General features: G+C 37.2%; 1 protein-coding gene across 1 annotated transcript in view; it reads left to right on the top strand.

Annotated features, from left to right (window-relative positions):
- Nucleotides 1-18667, top strand: part of Cd226 (CD226 molecule) — an 82488-nt gene that overhangs the window by 48238 nt on the left and 15583 nt on the right. The window contains exon 4 of the mRNA XM_050120313.1: nucleotides 2426-2773. Within this exon, the coding sequence (XP_049976270.1) occupies nucleotides 2426-2773 (348 nt within the window). The remainder of the gene's footprint in view (nucleotides 1-2425; nucleotides 2774-18667) is intronic.

The following is an 18667-nucleotide window of genomic DNA, read 5'->3' as shown; positions in this document are numbered from 1 at the left end:
TGTAAAGTTGAATATACCAATAAAAATTAGACAACAGTATTTTATTTTCATTTTAGAAACTAGTACATGGCTGGGTTGTAAGTATGGAATCAATGAGTTTCTATTTTATTTTTCATTTTGGGAATCAATTAAAATTTATTATGGCATTCAATTAAAATCAGACCTTTTCTCCCTATGGCAGTTTTGTCTCTGGTTTAAATGGAGTCACCTTTAAGTTTGCCATCTGTCAGGATGGTGTGCCTTCTTTATGTCAGATCTTGATTGTTATTTTTAGTCTCACGTTGGACAGTCTTCCACTTGGATGAGCACAGCAGTCACAAGCAACCTCTGTGTAGAATTTGATTTTCATTTCAGACCAAAAAGTCAACTCTCTTAGCATGATATTGGACTGGGGTGGGGTGGGGTGGGGCACAGGGGAAGCTTCTCGATGCTTCTAACCAGCTATCCTGATATTTTGCTGTTGTTTGAGTCTACAAGGAGGTGGGTCTGGGTCCTTATGTGGAGCCTGAACTGGAATCTGTCTGCCCTTAAAGCTACCTCCATCCCTTAGGTCTGGCTGTTTATGGGTAGAGATTTTCTCCAGTGCTTCATGGATTTGTCCTTCATATAAATTCAGGTAATTTACCTAAGCAGAACGTATCAGTTTTTGCATTAATTGACAAGTATATGGAGCTTCTCCTGAGAACAGGGTAGGGGGGGGGGAACAGACTAAAGAAAGCTTCTGCAAAGAGAAGCATCCAGAAGGACTGAAGACAAGGAGCTGTGAACATGATTCCTGAAGACAAGCACCAACACCTGTAGCCAGGGATTTTACCTGCCTTCTCCTGAAGGCCCAGAACTGCTTGGAGCCGTTTTACTAATCACTGCTAATGTCTGAATTGGCATTTCCCTTCTGTTTCCCATTGTTTTTCTAGGAACTTCCCCTAAGCTTTGATTTTATTATTACTTTCTTCTTATACTTTTTCTCTTTTTCATTTTGTCCCCTTCTTTTGTGTTGGATTGTAGCTTAGAGATGAAACAGTTTCTGTATACCTCTTATGTGGGCAAAGCGTTACTTTTGCTGAACATTTGCAAGGCCACACACTGAAATACTAGACAATTGTGGCTTTTCTATGTGCAAGGGTTTTCACACCAGGAGCCACTTGTTGCTGCTAGTTTTTGGTGTCAGTAGATATAAGGTCCTAATCTAATATGAACAGCAAATCAAATGGTACTTTAGATCTGTACTCTCTTTCAAATGCACTATTTTCTTATTGTCCATTGCCTTCGCTCACTCCCTTCCTTTTACTATTGATTATTGCTTTTTAAGCCCAAACACTTGTTCCTTGTCACTTCTGAGCATAGCTGACACAGATAAATAGATGCTCTTCTATTTTTTCCATTTCACCTGCCCATAAATTCTGTGACCTATTGCTGTTTAGACTTCTCTTCTTAGCTAACAAATAAGCGTTCTTGGTTTGTGGCAGTAAAGACTTTGGATGAATCGAGCTGGAGTTTCCTTCACTTGTTACAGCTCTGAGATATTCTGATCTTAGAAACAAAAATTTTGAGTTGTAGTATCTTCATTAAGTCCACAAACTTTCTGGTCTCAAAAATGATGGAGTACCCCTGAAGAACATTTGTTCGTGTGAGTTAATATCTGTCATGTTCATGGTGCTAGAGCTTAACACTGAATACAGTTTTAAACACAAGAATCTTTGGGTGCTCACTGCACAAAATAGCAGAGTCTCTGGCAGCACATGCTTTGTACTCATGAAAAAACAGGAGTGGAGAATTAGATTTTCCTATTTCTTTGAAGAAAAATTGAACCTAATAGAACTCCAAAAGGCATACAATGGTCCCCAGAAAATATTAAAGCAGACAGTTATTGAAGTATTTGATGGCGCTTTCTTGTGCTGTAAACTCCAGAAATGGTGAGATGAAGGGTAGGAATTCGAGAGAGTATTTTTGGCACCAGAAATTTATACTAATTTAAGTCTCCATACACGGACTAGATATTCCTGTATAACCAAATGTAGTTAATGAAAAATGATGTAGTATCTTTTCTTGGCCATTAAAATCTTAGTCTATTGTCTCATATTATAATCTGGAAATTGGTGTCACTGGTTTAGTTTTGTGAATTCAGACCCTGATATGATCACTGCTACGAGAGTACCAAGGTTTTCAGTTATATTTCTCATTATCTGATCAACCAAGTAACATTAGAAAGACATATGTCAAGCATTGTATACCATTTCTGTCTATAAAACCTTGTTGAAAAATCCATTCTCTTACAAAAATGCAAAGCATGGCTATTGTTTAATCTTGAAGCAACTGCATTAGGTAATTTACCAATCCAATCAGCTCAGTGTGAGTTCCTGGGTAGCTTTCCCTTCTCTGTGTGAATATCTAACCACCTGCTTAAAGCTCTGCTTCTTTTTTTCAGATAGTTTTGAGATAACTGCACCCTCAAATGGCTACCTGTGTGCAGAACCTGGACAAAATGTCACACTCAGTTGCCAGCTTCCAAATAACTGGCCAGTACAACAAGTAATGTGGGAAAAAGTCCAGCCCCATCAGGTAGATGTCTTAGCTTCCTGTAACCTATCTCAAAGGACAACTTACACATCAAAGTACCTAAGAAAAACATGGAGCAACTGCAGCCAGGGGAGCACACAGAGTGTCCTCACCATCCCCAATGCCACGTCTGCTGACTCTGGACTTTACAGATGCCGTTCTGAGGACAGCACAGGAGAACAGAAAACCTATGTCATAAGGCTGATCATAACTGATGGTGAGTGACAAGAGATGTTCCAAGTGTCAAAAGTAGGCAAAAAAAACTGGCAACAAACAAAACAAAAAGCGCACTGTGAATTGGTCTCCTCTCCTTTAATTTGTAGTACACGTGTTTCTTTAATGGGAGTCTGTTGTATGTCAATATTTTTAATGTTTAAATATGAAGCTTCTAGAAAAGTAGGTTTCTATATGTCTCTTTGGAAAGAACGTCAATATGATTTATTTTTCTTCATAGTCCAAAAATATTTTACCTAAGACTCATGTGCATATGTATGTTTTAATAAATATTTTTATTGGTTTAATTAAGTATGTTGAACATTACTAAATTGTAGGATTTGGTATTTATCTGGTTAACTCTTCTATCATAGACTTATGAATAGAAATGTTTCATTTTACATTTTTTTACAGAATTTGTGTGTGTGTGTGCGCACGTGTGCGCAGGCACACACACACCTGTGTATACAAATGCAAAGGTGAATAATTGAAATCTGGACTTTCTCCATTGCTCTCTACCATTTATTTTCCTTTCTTCCATTCATTCTTCCTTCCTTTCTTCCTTCCTTCCATCCTTTCTTTCTTTCTTTCTTTCTTTCTTTCTTTCTTTCTTTCTTTCTTTCTTTCTTTCTTTCTTTCTCTCTTTCTTTCATTGTTTCAAGACGGGTTCTTTCACTGTCAATGAACTCAGAACTCAGCTTTTTCTGCACTGAGTGTGTGGCCTGCCCCAGAATATATCAGTCTCTATTTCAACTCATGCTGGGGTAATAGTCACACTCTATCATACCCAGTGGTTTTGTGGGTCTGGGAATCCTCTTGCTTCTGTGACAGGCACTTTGTTTGCTGAGTCATTTCCCAAGCCAAACATTCCATTATTTTGTTTTCACACTTGCTACATTTATGAACACACATGTGTGCAAACACTCACAAACACACAGACTCACACGCACACATGCAGAGGACATTATCAGCCTGTATCTTCATTGTCTCACTTCTCACTGTGGATTTGAGAGAGATGCCTGGATATCATGATCCTCAGAAGTAATAGAATGCTGTAGCAATAGTTTCTAAGTTTTGAGAGGACTGTGCTCTCAGATTCTTGACAGTGTGTCACAGAAAACTGACCTTGAGGTTTACAAAGATGACCTTCAGGCACTGTGGACAGTTCTCTGAGGCTGTACTTCTTTTTGTATTCAGAATTTGTCTCCTCTGTCATAATGAAGTTTAAAATGTTGTAAACATCAGGGTAATCAAAAGTCGCATCTCTTCTTATGAGAGCAAGAAAGAAGTTTTCTCGGTCTATAGAAGTGAAAATACAAAGGCCAATGCTAAGGCGTTTGTACAGGTCTGTACTACTGGAGTAGGGAGTCAGGCTTTTCCGTTTCTGCCTCTGGGAAACTCTCTCACTGCCCAAGAGCAAAGTATTATTTTACCGGTAAAAAATTTATTATCCCTCTCTTTATTTTTCAAGTCCACCTTCCTTTCTTTTCTGCCTCTATGCACTTCTTTCTTTCTTCCCTCCTTTCTTCTATCTCCTGCTTCCTTCCTTTTCTTCTTTCTGCCCCCTTCCCCTCCTCTCTCCATTCATCCTTTCCTTCTCAACTGCTTTTTGTTTTCCTTCTCTCATCTTGCTTCCATTCTTCCACTGTCTCTTCCTTTCCTCCTTCCTCAGATCTACCCTGGCTTCTCACCTACTAACCTTCCCTACCTATCAGAACTTCCCTTCCGTTCCCTCCCCTCCCCTTCTGTTCCCTTCCCTTCTCCCCCTCCCTCCTCCTCCTTCCTCCCCTCAATTCCTTCCTTCCTCCCTCCCCTCTTTCCCCCTCCCTCCCTTATTACCTTCTTCTTTAATTTCAGTGAGTTTGCTTGCCTTGGCAGTGCCTAAATATTTATAGGCAATTCTTTCAACCTGCGGCTGCCCTCACAGTTTCTGCTCACATTGGAAACTGGTCTTTCTTTCTGCATTGGACTAAATTAGGGAAGATTCAGTGTAACAGCAGCCTCTGTGTAGAGAGGACAGCAGCTATTGGAGAACAGCAGATTTTCATGAGCTGAGGGACAGAGAAACATTGGACTGAAAACAATATCAAAGAATGGCTGGTTGAAGGAATATTTGGTGTGTGGGGGTGGGGGAGAAATATTAACAGAATGCTTTGTCTTTCCTGTTGAGTATTCCTGTAGGCACAGACAGGAAATGCTTCTTACCAAAAAAATCTCTTGCATCACGGAAGTTATTTTGGATTGGGGACCAAACAAAGAGTAAGAATGGATGTTATTTTTTTTTTTGTTTAAAACAATGAAAAGGGCAAGTACATATCCTATACAGAAATTTCACAGAGCCACTTTCAAAAATGTATGAAATAAAGTCTTATGTAGTAAATCCCGGGAATATGTTTATAAACGCCTTAGGTCATAGAATAAGCAAAGGGAACAGGTTTTAGGACATGTTGTTTAACTTTTACAAATTAGTGAAAATGTCTTTTCTTTCTATGTTGAATATTTTTCACAAAACTATTTCTCTGGAGATAAAGTATAAACAATGTAAAAAAAAAACCTGCCATCAGATGGAGGTGACAGTGTAATAGCAGGAATTGTTAGTGTCCACAAGGCTTGAACAGATGCAAAATAGTTTTTGACATTTAATTGACATATTAAAAGAATAACAACTGGATTTTATATCTGTTAGCAAAAATTATAATTGATGGAAGAGGAAAACCATTGATTGTATACTATGACTTAATCTTTTTTTTTCAATTATTGTAAGTAAAGATAAATCTAAAGCAGCTACCAGACAGCAAGCAAGGAGGATGATTTGTGTTTCCTGTGGTGTGATTTTATTATCTCAAGTCTTGAGGCTATTTGGTAAAAAATCAATGTAGAGATTAAAGCAGAGAGACAGGTATAAGGTGTGAGGTGGATTTAAATCATCTCAACTGTTAGGGTAAAGGTGATTTTGACACATGTTTTATAAACTTCCACATATTCTTCCCTTAGCTTCTATTCATTTCTTTTACAGGAAACCTTATTGCATGATATCCAAATGAGCTTTTTAAGGGGTCTCAAGTTTACATGTGTGTGTGTCTTGATTATTTTTAAATAAAAAATGAAGGTGGTAGAAACATGAATTATTTGGCATTGAATTTATTTACAAAACATTGAAGCTTTTTTTGTTAGTCATGTATACTCTTGGCTTTGGAAGCAGTAAGAAACAGTTTCAAATTGAAATTACTGATTTTGAACTTCAACTACAGAGGCCGGTGACAGGATGAAATGTGTGTTTGTAGCCAAGGACTACATATCTTTTTATTCTTTAATAGCCTTTATATTTTATTTAGTAGCAAGAAAATGTTTCATGTCCCAAGAGGGAAAATGTGAAGTTCTTTTAATGTTAACCAAATGAGGCATAGACTATTATTATTTAAACTGCACTTGCTAACATATAAAGAATGAGAATAAAATAAACAGGTTACTCAGAAAGATCAGAGATGAGACTGTTTGCTGCTGGTTGATGGGATTGCTGTAGTCCGTGTCCAATTGTCTTTAATGAGGCCCCTTGATTGAGCCAAGTTCTATAGGAGGTAATGTTGATAATTAGAGCTGAGCAATGAGGGTAAAATGGGTCATGGAGGACAAAGAGAACTTTATATCTGATAGTGGAGTAATATAATATATGTAGAATATTATAATCGGATGGCTAAATTGGTCCAGTCTGAACCATGAGAAAGCCACAACTGGCTTCCAAACAAGTTTGGTAGGATAGTATTCTAGGAAAAGTGGGATGTTCATATGTTTCTCTGTATAGGTCTTTCAACTCTGCTTACACTTATTCCTACCTTATTTCTTCCTTTTCTCTTATGATTATTTTAATTCCTTTAGTTTCATGTTATATAGAGAAACATGCCTGATCTTTTTCTATTTGATTTTATACATTGCAACTTAAAAATACATTTATTAATTCTAGAGATGAGGTATATTTCTATGTATGGTTAAGCACAGTCCTTAGGGTTTTATATGTGTGCTAATGTCATATGCAGACATTTGCTTTTTTCTTTCCTATCTGTATCTCTCACATCTATGTATCTGCTATGGTGAGGGATTCTAGGATTATCTTAGTTGCAATGGTGAGAGTGAGTATATTTGTTTTGTTCTCAATCTTAAAGGAAAAGTTTTCAACTCTTCACTGTTGAGTCTGATGTTAGCTATGCTTTTTCATATATTGCCTTTACAATGGAGAGGTTCATATATGGCCTTTATTACTGAGAGATGTGGTGATATTTTGTTTGTGTTTTAACAAATAAAGCTTGCCTGAAAATTATTGTGTGTAACTAGCCATGCTAGTTAACAATAGAAGCCAGGCAGTGGTGGCTCACACCTTTAATCCCAACACTTGGGAGTCATACACCTTTAATCCCAGCACTAGGAAGGTGGAGACAGGAAGGGATATGGCTTTGGAGGAGAGAGGGGTATAAGGTGGGAGGAGACAGGAGCTCAAGGCATTCAATCTAAGGATTTGTGGAGACAGGATCTTGCACACTTTGCTCTGAGGATTAAGTAGAGGTCTCTCTAGTGGCTGTCTCCTTTGCTTCTCAGATCTTTCAGCATTTACTCCAATATTTAACTTGTAGTTTTTATTATTAAGACCAATTAGAACTTGTGCTACACAGTGGTTTTCGTAAAGCTTGATAAGATGCTAACTTACATCAAATGTCTCTTCTACTTCTATGGATATGTTTATGTGGTCTTTTATATATTTTAAGATAATGTGGTATAATGACTGTTTTTCATGCATTGAAAAATTCTTAAATACCATTTTTATTGGATTATTTGTTCTTTTGGTGACCATTTTCTTGAGTTCTTTGTATATTTTGGAAATCAGACCTCTGTCTGATATGCGGTTAGTGAAGATTTTTTCCCCATTCTGTAGGCAGTCGTTTTGCCTTGTTGACTGTGTCCTTTCCTTTACAGAAGCTTTTCAGTTTCAGGAGGTCCCATTTGTTAATTGTTTCTCTGTGTCTGTGCTACTGGGGTTATATTTTAAAAGTGGTCTGCTGTGACCATGCATTCAAGTATTCTTCCCACTTTCTTTTCTATAAGGTTCAGTGTGGCTGGCTTTATGTTGAGGCCTTTGATCCATTTGGACTTGAGTTTTGTGCATGGTGGTAGATATGGATCTATTTGCATTCTTCTGCCATTTGATTGTGGTATTCAATCATTTTATGTTCTACATATATTACATAATTAAATTTGCTAGTATTTTATTGAAATTTTTCATCGTTATCCATCTTCAGTAGAGACACTGACTGGCCTATTGTTGTCTTCCTTTGCGGCTTGCTTGTTTGCGATGCTTTTCTCATGAGTTTGGAAGTATTCCTTATATAGTCAGAGAGTTTAAGAAGGGTATTAGTCCTACTTTGAATTTTTCATTTAACTTTTTTTTTGTGAAACCATCTTCTGGAATTCACTAATTCTAGAAGTGAATGATGAGTCAAATGTTCCAAATGGACATAATGTGGTCTATACAAGAAGAGGGGGATGTTGTACAGAAAGAATATCAGCCTCCTCCTGGGGCACCTTTGGCATAGACCCCTGATTCTGTTCTACTTGATTCTTTCACTGGTTACCATCTTTGACCGTTTACCTCCATTCCCATAGAGTCTACTCAACTCTCCCTGCCTTTATGCTGTCTGTCTACATTGGCCCAACATCCTTTTGTGTCTTTGAACCTTGTACATTTACTGTCTCAAACTTTCATAACTTAAAACTACTACAATTAAGTGATGCAGTAACTGCATTTGTTTGTGTGGTCTAGATTCTTAACATATAATCTTGTCATTTTTTTGTTGGAAGAAGGGCCACTTGTTGGTTCCTGGCTGCCCGGCTAGCTTAGTCCTGAAATAATCACACAGAAACTGTATTAATTAAATCACTGCTTGGTCTATTAGCTCTAGTTTCTTATTGGCTAATTCTTACATCTTAATTTAACCCATTCCTATTAATCTGTATATCGCCACGTGCTGTGGCTTATCAGGTAAAGTTCTGGTGTCTATCTCCCGCAGGGCTATATGGCTTCTCTCTGACTCTGCCCTTCTTTCTCCCAGAATTCTGTCCAGTCCTCCCTGTCTAGCTCTACTCTCCCCCTGCCCTGTTCTGCTATAGCCTCAAAGCAGTTCTTTATTCATTAATGATAATCACAGCATACAGAGGGAAATCCCACATCAATCTTTTGTTGTAATTTTCAATAAAATGGAAAGAAATCAAACTCCATTGAAAGTTTGTGAGCATATTAAATATATTTACTTATCTACTCCTTTCTTTCTAAAATAATGCTTGATGCAAATAAATTATATTTTTATCAATAATTATTGAATATTCATATTTACCAAAAGAAAATTAAAAACATTTTAAATTAATTAACTTTATGGAATATGTAGTAAAATATGAAAAATTATTTTTTGAAGGATGGTGTACATATACCACATTTACAATAATTGCTTTATAATTAAAACATTATTACGTTCATTTAGATATTATTACATTTATGTTGAAAGTGAAAAAAGTATTCTTTTAGGATATGCTCAGGAACATTTTTTGGGCATGACATTTACTATATTAGTATTTCCATCTTAGAGAGGGTATAGTGCATCTAAGTTTTACATTTTCTTCATAGCTTCTTTCAAGACTCTCTTCATATGCCATGGTCCACATTTGAGGTTTAGAAATTGTTAATCAACAAAATAGACCTTTTGAAAACCAAGTGCAATGTTTGCAGAAGAAATTTTCATGACCTTTTGCTTTTGTGTACAACTGTCAGAAAGATTAAGTTTTTCTTTTAAAACTTCTATTACTTTGCCTTTTAAAACACAAATAGAGCCTAATGCCTTATGTGTAGAATTAGAGAATGAAGGGTGTTAAATTATATCACAGGAGTATTAAAAAAAAAACCAGAATGCCACAGTATTCACTCCCTCCATCGAAATGGTATTTGTGTGTTTCACCAAGACTCAATGGTTGGCAGATAGCAAGAATAGATCGCTAACAGTCAAAAGATCTCTCATTCATGCTTGGCAAAGTTTCTTAGCCTGACTCCCTGTGCTCTTGAAAGTGTGGAAGTAGGGTAGTACGGAAGGAGATTTTGAGTGTATGTGTGTACTCATGTTCACGTATGCACATACGTGAAAATGTGTGCCTGTCTAATTCAGGTTCTCATGCTATCAAGACACACTTTGCCATGCATTCCAGCTCCAAAGAAAGATAAGTTAATTTTACTTACTTATTTTCTTTTTAGTTTCTTGATTTATTTATCAACTTTTAGGAGTTCATTTGTGTTCTAAGGGCTCTTAGTCGTTTTTATTCATGTAGATTTTTATTTTTTCTCGCTCCCATTGGTTTGGACTAGGTGTTATAAGATGGTCTTCACAGACCAGTCTGTTTCCATGACACACTTTGATGAGCTTCAGCAGTGGAATATTTTACATGCATGGAAAATAAAATGTTCATGACATTTCTTTTAAATTCTAGAACCACTCTACTAAAATTCCCAAGTGCTGCTGATTTTACTCATAAGTTAAAATAGTTTCCCCTGAAACAGATCAGGTATAATTTCCACCTCAATGTAATATCAATGTAGATTCTGGATTATAGATGGCTACCCAGATGTAACACACAGTTACCAACACCACAAGTGTACTGAGTACTCAGGCTCTGCCTATTGTGTCATGGTTTCTTCACCCCACAGTCGCCCCTTCCCACACCAAAGACCTTTTCCTTTCAGTGTGAAAATGCATGTGAAAGCAGTCGGATGGTTTCCTTTGAAAGTCCCATGTAGAGATGTATACATTTTTCCCAAAGCCAAAAGTAACGGACCGTTTGCTTGAAGTCATTTTAAGCTTTCCACGTTTTAAAATTAGATTTAGTAATAATGTCACGTTAATATCACACGTGAAAGAAATCTGGAAAGCAGAAAGAAAGCGATTGAACTTAGGAATTGCTATTTGGTGAATCTTTGCCCCAGAGTGATTTCAACTTTTTAAAACATTTTTGTTATATTTATCTATTTTTTTTTACTCTATGTGTGTGTAGGTGTGAGTGAGTGTGTGTACGTGTGAGTGTTGTATGGAGGTCAGCAACCAAGTGGAAGAAAACAACCCTCTTTTTAGCATGTAATTGGATTGAAACACAAACTTGGTGACAAGCATCTTTGCTCACTGAGCCGTGTTATCACTTTTTTTTTCTGATTTTTATTGAGCTCTACATTTTTCTCTGCTCCCCTCTCTGTCTTTTCCCTCCCCGCTTCAACCTTCCCCCAAGGTCCCCATGCTCCCAATTTACTCAGGAGATCTTGTCTTTGTCTACTTCCCATGTAGTCTCTCTTAGTGTGGTTTGTAGGCTGGTTTTCTTTGCTTTATGTTTAAAAAGGTTTTATTAAAAAATTTAAACCTTTCTTGTTCCTTGGAATTCAGACAGGAAAAATTCAAATTCAGATCTGTGTATTTAGTTATCCCTCTTTAAATGCATGCATGGACTCATGGGATGGAAATCAAATCCTCCTAATACCTTTGACTCTAGAGCAACCATTTTTACTGTTTTTGGTCCTACATACAAATTTCATCCAAAAATCCCTCAGGAATTATTAACAGTATGCGGTTATTCTTTAGAGCCATGCTAGAAACTGTATATAGATTAATAATTAATATCTTTTCCAAACGTATAAATATAATTGCCATTTTTAGAAATTAACTCTGTGTAAGATTTGCAGTATTTGATTCTTAATGGAAATTACTGGTTTTAGTATTTTAATTTAATTATCTAAATGAATATTATATGTGAATTTCAAGCATACTATTTTGATTCTTGACAAATATTCAATGGCAGTATAATGGTTTTTTGGAGGACTCTTTAAAAGATCAGGACATGAAGAGCAAGAATGAATCTGCCATTCTCAGAGATATATCCTGAAAGTCCAGTTTGCACCTTAAAGTTATTATTTACACTGAAGTGATTCAAAAGTATTGACCAATTGAGAAATATATTTTTTATTTTTCAACATCTGTAAAATGTAAAATAAATATTTAGCAGTATACATTTGTAGTTGGAAGCTGCTTGTTCATTCCCAGCTGTCCAAACTCGGAATAACCACACAGAAACTGTATTAATTAAACTGCTGCTTGGCCTAATAGCTCTAACTTCTTATTGGCTAGCTCTTACATCTTAATTTAACCCATTTCTATTAATCTGTTTATCTCCACGTGGCTGTGGTTTATCAGCAAGGTTCCCTCCAGCATCTGTCTCTGGCAGGGCTACATGGCCCCTCCTGATTCTACCTTCTTTCTCCCAGCATTCAGTTTAGTTCCCCCTGCCCCCACCTAGCTCTGTTCTGCCCTGCTATAGGCCCAAAGCAGTTTCTTTATTAATCACTGGTAATCACTGCATACAGAGGGGAATCCCACATCATACATTGACCTCACTATGATTTATTTTCAGAATGCATTTAGCACACTTTAATTTTTTTTTATTTATTAAAGATTTCTGTCTCTTCCCTGCCACCGCCTCCCATTTCCCTTCCCCTCCCCCAACCAAGTTCCCCTCCCTCAAAAGCCCAAAGAGCAATCAGGGTTCCCTGCCCTGTGGGAAGTCCAAGGACCTCCCGCCTCCATCCAGGTCTAGTAAGGTGAGCATCCAAACTGCCTAGGCTCCCACAAAGTCATTATGTGCAGTAGGATCAAAACCCATTGCCATTGTTCTTGAGTTCTCAGTAGTCCTCATTGTCCGCCATGTTCAGTGAGTCCGGTTTTATCCCAGGCTTTTTCATACCCAGGCCAGCTGGATCATCAGGCGATGAAAGGAGACAGAGACAGAGACTCACATTAGAGCACCGGACAGAAATCTCAAGGTCCAAATCAGGAGCAGAAGGAGAGAGAGCATGAGCAAGGAACTCAGGACTACGAGGGGTGCACCCACACACCTAGCACACTTTATTTTTGTTGGAACTCAAAAGTAGTCATGGTGCCATAATGTTTCAAAATGGCAGTGACATTTTGCTTTATTAACTCATAGAAACTGATTTTTTTCCATGAACAAGTATAAATGTGAAATATCAATGTTTCTAGTTAGGCTCATAGAGATTAAGAATGGTTTTAGTCATAGTGACAGTGAGAAAAATGATGGAAAAGCTAAATGATAACACTGTGCGTGAATGCAAGAAAGAACTAGTACCAAGAGAAAAAGACATTAGCAAAGGTATTAACAAAGGAATATTTCCAGCTACACATTAGAGATGCTCAAGGGTCATGATTACAGAAGATCCCCCTTCTTGGATTGCATAAAAGGCAGGTTTACAGATACAGAAAAAATGCAGGCTCACAAAATGTAATTGTTTTGATATTAATGTCTTCACTTTTTATGTCTTAATTTGAAAAATTAACACTAAGTCTTCACTCTTATTTGTATGTGTGTTTAAGGATAAATATATGTCTGAACATTTGTGAAGGGAAGCAAAACAATTATTATTGATCCACTACTTGCAAAGCAGTTAATAAATATGTCACTGTATAGGCAGTTTTACATATGTACTTAACATTGGCATACATGCCAAATATCAGATAGTTTTTGAAAACAATTCAATTTGCTTTTATGTTGAGTACTGTTTCTTTTTCTGACTCTAAAAATGCAAGGCATAACTTTTGAAATATAATCATACAACCAACAATCACTGGCTTTTTAAAAGATTTGAAATTTGATGGGTAATTAAATTCTAACTGGCATGTCCAACTGTCTTTTACAGTCAGGATATCTATGAGTGAAGCCCAATACAAATCATAAACCACTTAAAACATTATAGGGTTTGTTTGCAATTTCCTTTGTAACTCAGCTGCATAATTCTTGAGTGTGAACTTTACAGATGATAACATCATGTCACATCAAGCTGTCATATTTGTGTCTAGAGTATAAAACTACAGGGTTTGTACAATAATATTGCTCTTTTTATGTGTTTGTTCTACACTTTAAAAGCATCAAGAAATGTTTGTTCTTAAGTTGCTTAAAATTAGATAGAATTCACGTGTTAGACATTTAACCCAGAATGTGTATGTCATGTTATATCCCCACAAACAACATACACATTGCATTTATATTTAGGTCTTATTTAATGGCATTGCTTTAATGTGGATCTTGAATGTACCAAAAGTTTGTTCCTTTGATGATGCCACTGTGAGGTGGTGAAATGTGTAAGAGATGGCACACAGTGAGAGAAAGGTCTTTTGGTCACAGTGGTGTACCCTCGAATTGGATGATGAGAGTCTGGCTACCTTGTTCTACATAGGAGGTGGGTGGTTTTCTTCTCCCATGAGCTTTTTTCCCATAGGACTCCTCCCTACAGACCTCAAAGTAATGCGACAACTTGATCATTGACTGGAAACTAAAATAAAACCTGGTTTACTTTCTAAGTTTTTTCTTCTTGGTATTTGTCATAGTAGTACAAAGCTGACTAAAACACCGTATTGTTTGAATCTTGGGTACCATGGTTTTGGGTTGATCTATCTTTGATGCAACAGGCCATGCTTCTCTGTTTGCTGCGTGCTGGCCTAAGGATGTAACAGGTTGTAGTGATAGGGGCCGCTGGGCGCCAGGAATGCAGCCCACCACCCCTATCACTACCCGCAGCTCCTTCTACAACAGGCCATGCTTCTCTGTGTGCTGCATGTTGGCCTAAGGATTTATGCAAAGTCACTCCTTTGCTCCTCACAGCAGTTTTATTTTATCCACACTTTACAGATGAAAAAAGTGAAGCATGATGAGTTTAATCAATTTATTCAAAGCATCTTAGCTAATAAATATATGTGCTGGGCCGCTGAGGCCAGCACCCAGACTTCTGAGTGCCTGTTCTTAGCCTCAGCTCCTCATTCTGCCCAAAGTAAAAGTTCTGTTGCTTACTCCAGAAGCAGGTGTCATGGAGCTCTGATTTCCTCCTTTTAGATATTTATCTACACTGGACTGATATGTGAAGTAAGTGAAGGTTGTTCACAAGTGGGGCCTGATCTCTGACTGTTTCATTCCAGCACTGTGAGCTGTGAGCTCATCTGGTTACTACCTTCATGCTCAGGTCCTGTGTGGGTGAGTCCTTCTTCACCTACTATTTTCCCCATTTTTAAGGGGCTTTTGCATTGGTTAGTGAAATCATCTGAGGCTGCTTCCACACACAGTCCTAGGGGAACTAGCACAGTCACAGCTGGTGTGAGGATCTAGAGGTGGGATGCTGGCCACTGATAAAGTCAAGTCTACACTAAAAAGAGACGAGCAGATTGTGTGGTTTAATTGTATCCGATCCCCAGTGAAGCAGTGTTAATGATGGAGCTTTAATTGGGCTCTACCGTTATCAACAGATAAATGCCATTATCATGGTAGTGCTTTACTTGCTATGAGCAGGCTCCTTATAGAGGGATGAGTATAGCTCCTTTACTTCTCTCTTTCTCAGCTTCCCCTGTCTTTCCACTGTCCACCATTGGATGATACAATGAGAAGCTTTCGGCTGCCTGTTCTTTTGGTGGTGGTGAGCAGACATGTTCTTATTTTGTAGTCCAACTTTGTATGTAGTCCAAGCCGGCCTCAAATTTGTGCCAATCTTCTTGCCTTAACCTCCTGAGTGAAAGCATTAAGGGTGTGAAAAACAACACTCAAATAAATGTCTGGTTATTGTCACCTACCCTCTGGTACTGTGTTACAGCCATTTGAAAAAGACCCAGACACCCATAACTTTGGGAGTAGGATCTGGGCAAAGGACAATCCCAGTTCATGACAGAAACACCTGCGGATAGCTGCATATGGCATCGGGCCATTGCAAAACACCAGTGCACTAATTTTATGGTTGGGGGTCACCAAATTGTGAGGAGCTGAATTAAAGGTTCATAGTGTTATGAAGGTTGAGAACCACTGCGCTAGATGCTTAGCACATGGCACAGCCTACTCCCTTGACCAACTACTTAGGAATCTGGAGAAAATCCCAAGCATATTGTTATTTTCCACTTAAAATTCCCTTTTATTTTCTTCTTATATTGAGCTGTCTTCTTTGTCTCGTTCACCAGACCTCAAGGACCTAAGACAGTTGGATCAGAGCAGTAGTTAGCAATTAAAGCTTTTCTTCCCCCATTGTTGGTCAGTGAAGGCTTAACATCCCAAATCCCCCAAGGAAGCAATAGTGTAGCATGAGTAATAAAAACCCAGAGACAGATATCAAGGTTCAACCTGAAAACCAGAAAAGCAAAGCAGTTAAACCACTAGAGAAGTTTTACCTTTACCAAGGCTGGACATCCTCAGACTCAGCAGAGTAAGAAGACTAAGCAGACTAAATCTCTCTCACCTCCCATTTTATATTCCTTCTAGTGTCAGGATTAAAGGTGCATGACTCCCTGTTACTGGGATTAAAGGTGTAAGGCACCACTTCCTAGATTTGTTTCTGCATTGATCTTGTGGAGTCCAGGGTAGTCTTGAACTCACAAAATACATCTGCCAAATTCTAGGGTTAGAGGTGTATACCACCACTGCCTGATCTCTAAAGGCTTATCTTTGCCCTTCTGATCTTCAGACAAGCTTTATTTATTAAAACACAAATAAAATATCACTATACAACAGAAGCATACTCTTTATACTAGCATGTGCTGGCTATTTACATTATCTCATGTTTCTGTGACTTTTTATACTACAACTGAAAAATACACACATAAGTATGGTAACCTATTATGTGTCTTATTGAAACCTGAAGATAGAATATTGTTTATCTTCAATTAAGAAAGTGGGACATTGGGTATTTCCTCTTGTGTCCTTGAGGATAAACACAGTAGGAACACCATTGTACAAAGTCACACCTGGTCAAACAGCAATAACAGAAGCAATGTTCTGGGGAAATGTAATTAGAAACAAAATGTCCCTGTTCAGAAAACTTCTCCAAAGGTTAAAGAGAAACAAAACAATTTTATTTATGAATGAACATGAATTTAGAGTGTGCTGTGAATCTCAGGTGATATACTAGAAACAAAGTAAGAAATAACATTTTAATGTAGACAAGTGGGATTCATTGCATAAATGTTTTAAAGATAAATTGTGAGTCTTCAAGTAAACAGACTTGACAGAATCTTTCATGACATATATCATGCAGAACATGCCAGATTCACCTGGGACTTGGAGTGGCATCTATTTTTAACTAACAGCCTTTACCAAAATAAAAATAGCTTCACCAATCTTTAAGCAGGAGGTTGTAGTCCCCTTGCAGGGAAAAATTTGGGTAATAGGACCTGCCCTTAGGCTATGTTTTCCTTAGTGATGACATTCCAAAGCTATAGCTCTTTGGTTCTTGAGAAGAGTACTTCTCCAACAGGAAGTATGCTAGGAAGTTCATTTATCTTTAAATAGATTTCCATAGTGTCCTAGTCAAACAGAGCTTATATTCTCTGAAACTAATGCTATAAGAAAGGAAGGAGTGAGAGAAAAAATCAGAAGAAGGATTGTGATCATTTTCTGGCAATTCCCTGAGGGAATTTTATATAACTCACTGAGTACAATTAGAACATTTACATATATCTGTGAAAACCCACAAATTCCTAAATTTTGCACCTAGATGTCTGGGTCAGAATAGACTTAGCTAGATCAAATAACTGTTCTTAATTCTTAACATTTACTACTGACTTGAGCATGAGACAAATTAATTCTACCCTCTTTTTACTTTTAATTTTAGTGTTATGGTATTCATTTATTAATAACTTTGATAAATTAAAGAGTCTTGTTAGGCTCTTTAAAAACCACTAGGTTTAGCTTTCTAATAGTTCATTCAGCTTCAAATTCATTAATCCATTCACAAATTGATGAAATGGGTGCCCACATAATCCAATTTTACTACTTACATTTAAAAAGTACTTACTAATCTAAAAATTCATTCGTTAAAACTTCAAATTACTTATTGCCTAGATAAATATGTTCTTTTACAAACAAATAGGTTCTTTTACAAATAGCAATGCACACACACGAATGTATGTGCTCTTAAAAATAATGTAATACAAACATAGTTGCAAAATAAGCTATCAGTGTCAAGAAAAAACATCCTCAAATTTCAATTGTATTTGGAGACTCCAGAACCCTCATTATTGGGCCTAGAGCTCTCAAGCATTCGAATTAATAGCATATAGACATGCTCTTAGCTTTCGTTAAAAAGATTCAAAGCAAAGCTTGTGAAAGAAAATGTTTCCTAGCCAACATCAGAAGGGCTGACTGATATCATAGAAAAAGAAAGTGTTCAGAAGTACCTACATTAACATATGTATCATTTAAAAAAATAAAGTGTTATAAAGTCCCCAAAGTCAAATTTTCCATTGTTGGGGGAAAAGATCTTGCAGTTTTAACCAAAAGGCTCACATTGAAAATTTGGTACCTAGCTACACTGCTGGTGGCACGATTGAGGGGGGACTGGATTATATTGGCACCCGTTTCATCAATGGTCTAGTCAGTAAATGAAATTATAGCTGAAGGGGCTATTAGGAAGTTAGGCCTCGTTATAGGATGTATGTTACTAGTATCGTGAATTATTTTCTACAAGTGTGTCACTAAAAAGTGAGTGAGGCTCGTGCAGTTCTGGACATTCTGACTTATGATGCACTTAAGTAATGCTTGTAAAATTTGAAGCAAATATATAAGCGTAAGACATGTTCAGGAGGAAGATACATTCAGACTTAAAATTTTTCTCAGTGACTACCAATTAAAAGCATTTGCCATTTATTTTGCCTCAGTTATTATCTTAGTTACTTTTCTATTGCCATGACAAAATACTATGACCAAGGTAGCTTATCAAAAAAGCATTTAATTTGGTGCTCCTGGTTCCAAAGGGTTATTCCATAACCATCACTGTGGGGAGCAGGGC

This window comes from Alexandromys fortis, unplaced genomic scaffold (assembly GCF_014885135.2).
Source record: "Alexandromys fortis isolate MF-2015 unplaced genomic scaffold, M_Fortis_MF-2015_v1.1 scaffold_179, whole genome shotgun sequence".
In the NCBI taxonomy this organism is placed as follows: domain Eukaryota; kingdom Metazoa; phylum Chordata; class Mammalia; order Rodentia; family Cricetidae; genus Alexandromys; species Alexandromys fortis.
This window is presented reverse-complemented; position numbering and strand designations above follow the sequence as displayed.